General features: G+C 44.7%; 1 protein-coding gene across 1 annotated transcript in view; it reads left to right on the forward strand.

Moving 5' to 3' along the window:
* LOC132389984 (alpha-1-antitrypsin-like) overlaps positions 1 to 12,642 on the forward strand; it is a 35,412-nt gene that overhangs the window by 16,518 nt on the left and 6,252 nt on the right. The window contains exon 4 of the mRNA XM_059962562.1: positions 2,755 to 2,902. Within this exon, the coding sequence (XP_059818545.1) occupies positions 2,755 to 2,902 (148 nt within the window). The remainder of the gene's footprint in view (positions 1 to 2,754; positions 2,903 to 12,642) is intronic.

Consider the following 12,642-nt stretch of genomic DNA (forward strand, 5'->3'; position numbering starts at 1 on the left):
AACTTCTGAGCTTTTGAGGTAGCTTCAGAGCAGAAATTTATTCGTTTAAGTCCCACTCCAGAAACTCGATCACAAGAATCACAGAAGCAGAGTGGACTCTAAGCTAGGGTAGCAGTCACTGTGATGTTATTAAAGCTCAGGGCATGGGAGTTCAGAGTTCGGTTCTGATGTGCTCTGTAAGGAGTTTGTACATTGTCTCTGATTGCACAGGATTCTTCCTGGTGCTCTGATTTCCTCCCAAAGTCCAAAGATGTGCCGGTTACTAAGTTAATTGGTCATTGCAGATTGTCCTGTGAGTAGGCGAGGGTTGCTGGGCAGAGCAACTTGTTGGACTGGAGGGCCTGCATCTCAAGATAAATAAAAAATAGTCTTGGCTGATTCACCAGTGCAATTGGAGCCTCTGCTCTTTAGATAAAGTGTTTAACCAAGGCTCCTGAGAACTGATGCCAAATCAAGGTGAATTTATTGTTCAGTCTATAAGTGTGTTGAGGTACAGGTGCACTGGAAAATTTGCTTGCAACAGCCACAGGCCTGAAACTGGAGACAACACACAGAATTTAAATTATGTATTAATTACACAAGAGAGTGAGGAAAAATTGCTGTTCATTGGTGGAAAAAATAGAGATGATGACTCACAATAGAAATTCAATTGGTGTCCCATGGCGTTCTGTTATTGAGACGGGATTAGGTTTGTGCAGACCAATTGATGATTATAGAAAGCAACTGCTTCTGCACTGGGTAGTGTGGGGCTTCAGGCTTCTGTAGCTCATGCCTAGTGGTAACAGAGAGAAGATGGTATGACACAAATGAGCACAGCGCTGTGGCACATTGGTACAGTGCCAGTGACTGGGGCTTGTTTCCCACTGCTGTCTGTAAGGAGTTTGTATGTTCTGTCCGTGATCACATGCGATTCTTTCCAGTGCTCCAGTTTCTTCACGCAGTCCAAAGATGAACCAGACACTAGCTTAATTTGCTACACTTCTGTTGTTGTGTCACAGACTCGTTGGGACAAAAGGTCCTGTTACTGTAAACACAAAGTACACTGCAGATGCTGGGGTCAAATCAACACATACAACACGCTGGAGGAACTCAGCAGGTCGGGCAGCATCTGTGAAAACAAGCAGTCAACGTTTCAGGTTGAGACCCTTCGTCAGGACCCAACGTTTCCATGGATGCTGTCCAACCTACTGAGTTCCTCCAGTGTGTTTTACATGTTGTCCTGTTATTGTGCTGTATCTTTAAATGAGGGCGGAACAGTTAGCACATCTAACCAGTACTACTGGTTAGTAGGTTAGCTGGTCATTGTAAGTTGTCCTGTGATTAGGCTAGGATTAATTCCAGGGGTTGCTGAGCAGCACAGCTCAAAGGGCTGGAAGGGCCTATCCCACCTGTATCTCGGTCAGCGGTGGGTATCCTTGGTGACAGATTCTGCTGTGTTGAGGCAGGGCTCCATCTGGTATTTTTGTTCCCGAGGCATCATCGCTGAGCATAAATTATCATTGTTATCACGCTGTTGTTTCTGGAAGGCTGCAGAGTGCAAATTGGCTGCCATGCTTCCTACACAACAACAGTGAGCCATTTCTAAAGCATTTCACTGGCTGGGATTCATTTGAATCATTGGGAAGTTGTGAAGGATGCTATACATTCACACTGCGTCTTTCAGAAAACTACTCAGAAATAAAATATATGGCTCAATATTACCCTTTGCAAAGCCTGGTGTGGTAAATGTTTTGGTTGGAAACAATAAATCAACAATACTCAGAGTAAAACACTCCAATTAAATTATATTTATTCATTTCATAATAATCTTCATTACCTAACCCATACTGAGCATTAAGGATGAAAGAAATATATGTCAATAATTTGCTGTACTTAAAACATATAGACACTGTAAGAAAAATATTTACAAATTTCCATGCAAAACTATAATTTTAGATTTAAACCATTTCTTTGGTTAATTTGAATAATATTTTAATAAACAGTCAAGTAGACTGTGCTTGTGCTTGCTCATTAGTGACCCCTGCTGAAGAATAAGTATATTCACAGTCAGCATGGACATTATGATTCCAAAGCAAACCACACAAAATTTGCACGGATCAACATTTCTCTCAAATGTTGAAATTGAACCCACATCCACCACTTCCACTGGCAGTTCATTCCACACTCTCATCACCTCTGAATAAAGAAGTTTCCCCTCATGTTTCCCTTAAACATTTCACCTTTCACCCTTAACCTATGACTAGCTCCAGTCTCACCCAACCTCAATGGAAAAAGTGTATTTGCATTTACCCCATCTATACCCCTCATAAATTTATGTAATGCTCACTGTCATGAAGCAGGCTGTAGATTTCTACTGAAAAGTTTTGCAGAAACATTGGTTTTCTGGTTCAGTATTGAGGTATGTTCTATCTTATACATTGTGAAGTCAATGGATGAAGTCTGACAGTGTCTTTCAATTATACATAGAGATGACAAGATTCAAGATTCAAGTCATTTCCAGTACACAAGTGTAAGGGAAGTGACGCTGGGCGCCGGAGTGGCCGTACATAAGGGGACTGACAGGAAATAATAAAGTAGTGGTGGTGGGGGTTTAGAGGGGTGGGTTAGTGGATGGAGGTGTTGATCAGCCTCACTGGGAAAGTCACTGTTCCTGGCGTGGATGCTACGTAGCCTCCTCCCGATGGGAGTGGCTCCATTAAATGAAAAACCTAAGAAACAATGGAACTAATATATTCTTGACCCTGTTTACAATAGGTCTGTGGATCTACGCCTTCCAAAGTTATTGCTCAAGTCTTCCTACCAACTCAAACATATACTGATGGCAATGGGTGTCACCGACCTGTTCACTAAAAATGCAAACCTCTCCAAGATAACTAAATCTACACAACTAAAACTGTCAAAGGTAAGATACTTTCGTGTTCAACAGAAATATGCTGTGCAATCAATTTTTATCTTGAAAAAAGATCGTGAAACTCTGGACAAAACTTTGGGAAATTTTAGTTGGGATCAGAATAACTATCAGAATCAGGTTTAATATCTCTGGTCACTATATTTATAAATTCACTTCATTCATATGACATGGGTGATAATGGTCTTTCCATGGCCATGATTGTTCCCGGCAAGTTCTTCTACAGAAGTGGTTTGACATTGCCTTCTTCTGGACAGTATCTTTACAAGACAAGTGACCCCAATCATTATCAATACTCTTCAGAGATTATCATCCTGCTGACAATGGTCACATAACCAGGACTTGTGATGTGCATCAGCTGCCCATGCAACCATCCGCCACCTGCTCCCATGACTTCACATGACCCTAATCGGGGGGCTAATCAGGTGCTACATCTTGCACAAGGGTGACCTGCAGGCTAGCAGAAGGAGGAAGAACCTTATATCTTCTTTGGTAAAGACCTACCTCCCCTCCACCACCCAAATATTTAGTAATACTACAGTGATTATCACTATATTGTCCCCCTCCCCTTCCCTCTTCCGCACTCTGTCCTCCTACATCTTCTCCTCACCTGGTTATCACCTCCCCCTAGTGCCCTTCCTTCCTTTTCTTCCACGGTGACTCACCTCTCCTGGCAGATCTTTTTCTTCTCCAGCCCTTTACCTTTTCCACCTATCACCACTCCCCTTTGCCCTTCCTCCTTCCCTTTCTCCCATGGTGACTCTCCTCTCCTCAGATTCCTTCCTCTCCAGCCCTTCACCTTTTCCACCTTACATCTCCCAGCTTCTCCCTTCATCCCCCTCCCCCACCCACATGGCTTCATCTGTCAACATCTAGCATGCATCCCTTCCTCTCCCCCACCTTCTTTATTCTGTATCTTCTCTCTCTTCTTTCCAGTCCTGGAGAAGGGTCTTGGCCCAAAACATCCAGCTGTTTATTAATTTCCATAGATGCTGCCTGACCTGCTGAGTTCCTCCATCATTTTCTGTGTGTTGCTCTGGATTTCCAGCTTCTGCAGAATCTCTCGTGTTCACTGACACTGACATATGTCAGGAAATTTGAGAAATTATGTCTTTTCGTCCTTTTTAGGGATCTTTCATTCTGGAGAACATGTGATTTAATATTTTACTTTGCATTACCCAGAGTCAATTGAAAGAGCTATTGCCCAATGTTTAGCTGCCAGAAAACCCGCCTGCAGAGGGCAGCATTGCAACCCGTGACCTTGACCATTTAGGAATCAGAAGGCAAAGGGGAATCGGAGCTGTTCCTGAATCACTGAGTGTGTGCCTTTAGGCTTCTGTATCTCCTACCTGATGGTAACAGTGAGAAAAGTGCATGCCCTGGGTGCTGGTTGTCCTTAATAATGGACGCTGCCTTTCTGAGACCCCACTTCCTAAAGATGCCCTGGGTACTTTGTAGGCTAGTGCCCAAGATGGAGCTGACTAGATTTACAACCTGCTTCTTTTTGTCCTGCAGCTTCTTTTTGTCCTGTGTAGCAGCCTCTCCATACCAGCCAGTGATGCAGTGATCCAAGATTGCTTAATGTCATTTCCAGTACACAAGTGTAAAGGAGAATGAAATAATTCTTACTCCAGACCCAATGCAGCACAAAAAAACACAGTAACATAAAGAACACAATAACAAACACTAAACACATTGATGAGGGTAGAGCAGTAGATGTAGTGCATACAGATTGCAGCAAAGCATTTGTTAAGGTACCCCATGCAAGGTTTATTGAGAAAGTAAGGAAGCATGGGATCCAAGGGGACATTGCTTTGTGGATCCAGAATTGGCTTGCTCACAGAAGGGAAACAGTGGTTGTAGACAGGCCATATTCTGCATGGAGATCGGTGACCAGTGTTGTGCCTCAGGGATCTGTTCTGGGACCCTTATTCTTTGTGATTTTTATAAATGACCTGGATGAGGAAGTGGAGGAATGGGTTAGTAAATTTGCTGATGACACAAAGGTTGGGGGTGTGGTGAATAGTGTGGAGGGCTGTCAGAGGTTACAGCGGGACATTGATAGGATGCAAAACTAGGCTGAGAAGTGGTAGATGAAGTTCAACCCAGATAAGTGTGAAGTGGTTCATTTTGGTAGGTCAAATATGATGGCAGAATATAGTATTAATGGTAAGAGTCTTGGCAGTGTGGAGGATCAGAGGGATCTTGAGGTTCGAGTCCATAGGACGCTCAAAGCAGCTGCACAAGTTAACACTGTGGTTAAGAAGGCGTACGGTGTATTGGCCTTCATCAATCGTGGAATTGAATTTAGGAGCAGCTATATAGGACCCTGGTCAGACCCCACTTGGAGTACTGTGCTCAGTTCTGGTTGCCTCACTACAGGAAGGATGTGGAAACCATAGAAAGGGTGCAGAGGAGATATACAAGGATGTTGCCTGGATTGGGGAGCATGCCTTATGAGAACAGGTTGAGTGAACTCTGCCTTTACTCCTTGGAGCAACAGAGGATGAGAGGTGCCTAATAGAGGTGTATAAGATGATGAGAGGCATTGATTGTGTGGATAGGGCTGAAATGGTTGCCACAAGAGGACACAGGTTTAAGGTGCTGGGGAGTAGGTACAGAGGAGATGTCAAGGATAAGTTTTTTTACTCAGAGAGTGGTGAGTGCGTGGAATGGGCTGCCAGCAACAGTGGTGGAGGTGGATACGATAGGGTCTTTTCAGAGACTTTTTGATAGGTACATGGAGCTTCGAACAGTAGAGGGCTATGGGCAAGCCTAGTCATTTCTAAGGTAGGGACATGTTCGGCAGAACTTTGTGGGCCAAAGGGCCTGAATTGTGTTGTAGCTTTTCTATGTTTCTGTTTCTATGTCGTAGTGTGTAGTCGTCTTGCCGTAGGCCTGTAATGAAATAACTCGTACTGTGAATACAAACTGACAGTAGCATAACTCGACGATGCATGGGGAATAACGAGGAAACCATTTCTAATAAATAAACATATGTAGGATAAATATGATTCAGGTAAACAAAAAACATAACAGTTTGTTTGTTCCTTTAAGGAAAAGTAGGACTGTTGCTAATATGAATACTGCCACATCCATGCAAATTTACTGTTTGGCAGGAAGCAAAGAGTTTAACTCACACTAGAGCAAACTTGAATTGAAATTGTATTGGCAAAATATTTTAAACTACAACAAACAAAATGAAGAAAAGGGCCCATCACATAGATGTCAGTCTATAGCGTGCATATCATCGTAGGAGCTCATTGCCGCTTAATCAATCCAGTTGCTACCCTTCCCTTACTCACGGTGCCAAGATGGTCCTGCGCTGTGGAAGGACAGATACTGATATCAGAAAATCCTCACGTAGACGATGGTTTTCTGGAGAATGTCCAGATAACTTTCAGTCAGCCAGCTAGCACATGAGCTTGGAGAGAGGGCAAGAGGAGACAGTTTTTTATTTTCCTATTTTAAACTTGGTCTGCTTTTTCAAATTTATTTCTCTTCACTGCCTTTCTCCATCTTTCTTGAAACTTCTTCAATCCCCTGCTCTCTCTAGAATGGCTACCCATTACTGCTTTTCTCTCCGGGGCATCTTATTGGCTGAAATCTTAACAAGGCAAATCCTATTGGCTAATTCAACAAGCCTAACTTATTAATCAACTGGAAATTTTATTTTAAACAGCAAAACTGAAATACTCGATTGTATAAAGCAATTAAAGGAATATTTGTTTATATAAATTTGCATTTTGAGGCGATCAGCAAAAAAAAATACCCAATAGCATAACTGTGTTAATAAAATAATGGATTGTCTTACATGTGTTACATAAGAAGACAATAAATATAAATACATAAGATAGCATATATATAGATTGATTGTATCAGAATCAGTTTTAAGTCACTGGCATATATTGTGAAATTTGTTGTTATATGGCAACAGTACATTTCAATGCATAATAATTAAAATATAAATGACTGTAACAAATGTATGTATTTAACCATATAACAATCACAGCATGGAAACAGGCCATCTTGGCCCTCCTAGTCCGTGCCGAACCCTTAATCTCACCTAGTCCCACCTACCCGCACTCAGCCCATAACCCTCCACTCCTTTCCTGTCCATATACCTATCCAATTTTACCTTAAATGACACAACTGAACTGGCCTCTACTACTTCTACAGGAAGCTCATTCCAAAAATATATGTAATAAAATATATGCAATAAGTAAATATATGGAATAAATATATATATATTTAAAAAGTGAATTAAGTAAGTAAAACAAAAATCGAAAAAAGTAACAAAATAGTGTTCATAGGTTTATGGTAGTATTTCCATAAAGTGACACTAGGTACAGGAGTGTCTGTACATAAGGTGACTCTGACAGGAAATGATAAAGTAGTGGTGGTTGAGGGTGTGGGGGTGGGGGGGGTTAGTGGGTGGAGGTGTTGATCAGCCTCACTGCTTGGGGAAAGTAACTGCTTTTGAGTCTGGTGGTCCTGGTGTGGATGCTACATAATTTCCTCCCTGATGGCAGTGGAACAAACGTTCCGATCAGTGTGGGTGGGATCCTTGAAGATGTTACTGGTCCTTTTCTAACACATTTCTCTATACACTATGTATCGTTGATGGTGGGTGGGCTGGTGCTGGTGCCAGTGATGTGTTGGGCAGATCTGACTGCCTGTGGAAGAGCCTCCGGCCCACCCCACTTTCCATGCCAGGCAGTGATGCAGCTTGTTAGGGAGCTCTTTACTGCACATCTGCGGTAGATTAAATGTATATAGCGTAGCTCTCTTCAGGCCTCTCTGAGAGTACAGTTGTTGGTGAGCTTTCCAGATTGTGTAGGGCAGGTTTTGAGACAATGAGAGGTTGTGAGGAATGAGCTCTCCCAGGAAGTGCAGAATCTCTTACGTTTGCAATACAGGAATATTGTCTTCCTCCCACAACTGAGGATTAAGGAAGGGTGTGGGACTTCTTCGAAGAGCCAACAGATGCAAAATGCATTCCAATCATTGCGTATGCAGCAAGCTAATACCATCTTCCCGAAGAGACATGCAGGGGACAGTGAGATACTGGAGAGTGATCCTTCACAAGTAGTAATGGGGAACATTGAAACGGTAGATGAAATGAATAAGTATTTTGTGTTAGTGTGGAAGATATTAGAAACATGTCAGAATTTTGAGATTTGGGCACCAAAGTGAGTGTAGTCAGGTGGTGCGTAGAAAGCTGAAAGATCTGAAGGTGAACAAGTCAGCTCGACTGGATGAACTATTCTCAAAGATTCTAGAAGAACAACAAACCATGAACACAAGAGGTTCTGCAGATGCTGGAAATCTAGAGTAACACACACAAAATACTGGAGGAGTTCAGCAGGTCAGGCAGCATCTATGGAGAAGAGGGAGATGAAGAGAATGGAGAGGCAGGGTAGTATAGTAATTAGCACAAATGTTTTACAGTACCAGCAACCCGGGTCCAGTTCCTGCCTGTCTGTAAGGAATTTGGAATTTCTCCCTGTGATCGCTTGGGTTTCCTGCAGGTGTTCCAGTTTACTCCTACAGGCCAAACATGTACCAGTCGGTAGGTTAGTTCATTTTGTAAATGGTCCCATGCTTAGGCCAGGGTTAAATTGGGGCAATTGTGGGTGGTGAGGCTCAAAGGGCTGGAAGTGCCTGTTCCACTGTGTATCTAAATAAATAAACTTAAATTAGTAGTAGTGTTTCAAGAATCACTAGTGCCAGGAATGGATTCGGAGACTGAATATTGAAAAACCTACAGTATTTAGAGTTTATGTGTAAAGGATGTTTCCAGTAGTGGGAGTGTCAAAGACCAGAGGGCAAGGCTTCAGAATGCAGGGACATCAGTTTGGAACAGAGTAGGAGAACTTTCTTTAGCCAGAGTGTGGTTAATCCGTGGAATTAATGTATTTAAAGCAGAGATTGACAGGTTCTTGATTGGCAAGAATGTCAAAGGTTAAAGGGAGAAGGCATGAGAATGGAGTTGAGTGGCAAAAATTGCCTTGATCGAATGGTAGGGCTGACTTGCTGGTGCTAATTCAGCTTGTATGTCTTATGGTGATAATAAGAGATGAAGTGTTCGGATTGTATTTCATTGCCAAACTACAGAAGGCACAATCTTTACAAGCTTGGTTATTGGACATTATAACGTTGCTAACGTCCACAGAAAACTTAACAGGCAAAACTTTTCAATGCCAAGATGAAATACTGACACAAGATCATTGAGATGCTTGGAAAGACTGAGACTAAAAAGGAATGCACCGTTTTATGATTCTTGGAAAGTTGCCATGGAAACAGTTCAAATCTACATTGTTCCTTTCCTGTATCTTTACACTTTAGTTTAGATCCTGAGAATGTCAGTTCCAACAAAGGAGTTGTTCCAAGGAAATCCACCCACACTGTTTCTCACAGGTCTACACGTTGAACCCTGATAAATATAGCTGAGCAGTGGTGGAGGAACTCAGAAGGTTAGGCAGTATCTAATGGTAAGGAACAGACAGTCGAAGTTTTAGGCCAAGACCCTTCATAAGTCCTGCCTTGTTCATTTCCATAGACGCTGCCTGACCCGCTGAGTTCCACCAACGTTTTGAGTGTGTTGCTCTGGATTTCCAGCATTTGCAAAATCTCTTGTGTTTATGAGTATTAATTGGCCCAGTGTTATCAGTCCCTCAATACTGCCATCCACTGGAGTGAGAGGTAGTGTGAGGTGCCCTCCCAGGAGTTTGTAACTGCTCACAGTTCCCACTGCTGAGCTGATGATGAAAAGAGGGTGTGAGTTCTCCTGAAGTTCATAACCATCCCCTTTGTCTTCATGAAAATGATAAGCAGTTAATGACAGGAAAAGATTGGAGACCCCAGTGAAGGAATAATCTTGAACTTTCCTCTAACATGGTATTAAGAACCTTGCAAATGTTTCATTCTGTACATCTGACAGAGTAACTCTGCACATCAAGCCTTACTGAAAAGCATGCACCGTTCCTATCTGCCCTGCCCAAAGGTCGATTTTTAACATTTATTTATGCTTAAATTGGTAACTTTTGATTGAAATGCTCAATAGTCATTCCAAACCTTGGACTATGATATGAACAGTGTGAACAATTCAGAAGTCTGAGCCTTGGTAAGCGTCAAAAGAATAAAACTTTTTAAATGCTATTGAGATTTGTGCATTGAAAGTTAAAAGTTTTCTGATACTGATAATCTGAATTTGGAGAGCAAGGTAGTGTAGCGGTTAGCGTGAAGCCTTTACAGCTCGGAGCAACAACATTCCGAGTTCAATTCAGACACCATCTGTACGCAGGTTGGTACATTCCTACGTTCCTGTGTGTATGTGAGTTTCTGTCAGGTGCTCCACATTCCTCCCACAGTTCAAAGACCATAAGACCAGAAGATATAGGTGCAGAATTAGGCCATTCAGCCCATCCAGTCTGCTCCACCATTCCATCATGGCTGATCCCAGATTCCACTCTACCCCATACATCTGTTTTCTTGCCATATCAAGAAATGATCAACTTTTTTAGCCTTAAATATACCCACGGACCACCATCACCATCTGTGGCAGAGCATTCCACAGATTCACCACTCTATGGCTATAAAAAAAAAATTCTCCTTACCTCTGTTCTAAAAGGTCACCCCTCAATTTTGAGGCTGTGCCTTCTAATTCTCGATACTCGCACCATTGGAAACATCCTCTCCACATCCACCCTATCTAGTTCTTTCAACATTTGGTAGGATTCAATGAGATCCCCACACATTCTTCTCAATTACAATGAGTACAGGCCCAAAGCTGCCAATCACTCCTCATATGTTAACCCTTCATTCCTGGAATCATCCTCATGAACCTCCTCTGGACTCTCTCCAATGACAACACATCCTTTCTGTGATATGGGGTCCAAACCTGCTGACAATACTCCAAGTGCAGCCTGACTAGTGTCTTGTAAAGTTTCAGCACTATCTCCTTTCTCCTATTCTATTCCCCTTGCATTTGCCTTCTTAACCACAGACTCCACCTGTGAATTAACCTTCAGGGAGTCTTGCACAAGGACTCTGTGGTGAACTACGTGTGCCTGTCTGGACACGCCCCCTGCTGACTGCTCCTGTGGCTCCTCCCACAGACCCCTGGAGAAAGGCAATCTTAGCCTGGGCCAGGCCTCTCAGTCTCCAGGATGTAGTATGGTGGTCACTCACTGCTGGTTCCTTCTTCCAGTCAATAAAAGCCGATATCTCGCCTTTACGTCTCAGAGTGAGTTATTGATGGTGCATCAATTTTATTGATTGGAAGTTTTAAAACATGGAAACCGTTTTACGTCCGGAAAGATTGGATTTGGACCCCCAAGACCCTGAAGCAGCTCTCGCTTTAGAACTCTGGCTTGCATGCTTCCAATCATACTTGGAGGAGGTTCGTGCAACTGACCCTGCCGTCATGCACAGAATTCTCCTCTCGAGGGTCACCCCAAAAGTTTATTTAATTATCAGAGACCTGCCGACCTACGATGGGGCACTGGATGCCATCAAAAGACAGTACCTGCAGCCGGTGAACACCGTCTACGCAAGACATCGTTTAGCTACCCGGCGACAGCGGCCTGGAGAATCAAGCGCCGAGTTTCTCCGAGCACTACAGACACTTGTCCGAACTTGCGACTGCAAGACGCTCACGGCAGAACAGCATGCGGAGCTGCTAGTACGAGATGCCTTTGTGACAGGACTGAGGTCAGTGTACGTGTGCCAGCGGCTGCTGGAGAACTCGGATCTTACCTTACGCTCGGCGATCAAGACGGCCGACACCCTGGAAGCTGCGCTGCACAACGCTGATGCTGTCCAGCCACGTGATTCCCCGCCGGTTCCGTGGACGCCTCAGACCCTGCCACCGCCGGTTCCTGCTAGCGAATTCGCCAACGCCGCTGCCAGTCGCGATTCCACGAGCTCCCCGAACCCGACCACAGCTGCGGCCCGTCAGAAGCCCATGCTGTGTTATTTCTGTGGGGTCGGTAAACATCCCCGAAAACGCTGCTGGGCGCGAGAAGCGACCTGCTCCAGCTGCGGAAAGCGGGGCCATTTCGCCAAGGTCTGTAAGTCTAAACTACGAGCGGAGTGCAGCGCTGCGGGTGAGACATGGGGTCCGCCATCTTGCATGCCCAGATGTGGGCGGCCATCTTTGTCGGCGTCAGCACGCCCCGCCCCCGACCCTCCGATGCTTACCGGGTACCCCGGATGTGAGCGGCCATCTTTGTCGACGTCAGCTTGCCCCGCCCCCGACCCTCCGATGCTTACCGGGTACCCCGGATGTGGGCGGCCATCTTTGTTGACGTCAGCACGCCCCGCCCCCGATCCTCGGATGCTTACCGGGTACCCCGGATGTGGGCGTCCATCTTTGTCGACGTCAGCATGCCCCGCCCCCGATCCTCGGATGCTGACCGGGTACCCCGGATGTGAGCAGCCATCTTTGTCGACGTCAGCATGCCCCGCCCCCGACCCTCCGATGCTTACCGGGTACCCCGGATGTGGGCGTCCATCTTTGTCGACGTCAGCATGCCCCGCCCCCGACCCACCGATGCTTACCGGGTACCCCGACGGCTCAACTCTGGCCACCGTAACCCTCGACCAAAGCGCCCCACACCAGCTTGCAAGGTCCATGATGGACATCCAGGTGGAGGGGCACAGGACTAGATGCCTGTTTGACACGGGCAGCACTAAGAGTTTCATTCACCCGGACACAGTGCAACGCTGCG

This window comes from Hypanus sabinus, chromosome 2 (assembly GCF_030144855.1).
Source record: "Hypanus sabinus isolate sHypSab1 chromosome 2, sHypSab1.hap1, whole genome shotgun sequence".
Classification (NCBI taxonomy): Eukaryota; Metazoa; Chordata; class Chondrichthyes; order Myliobatiformes; family Dasyatidae; genus Hypanus; species Hypanus sabinus.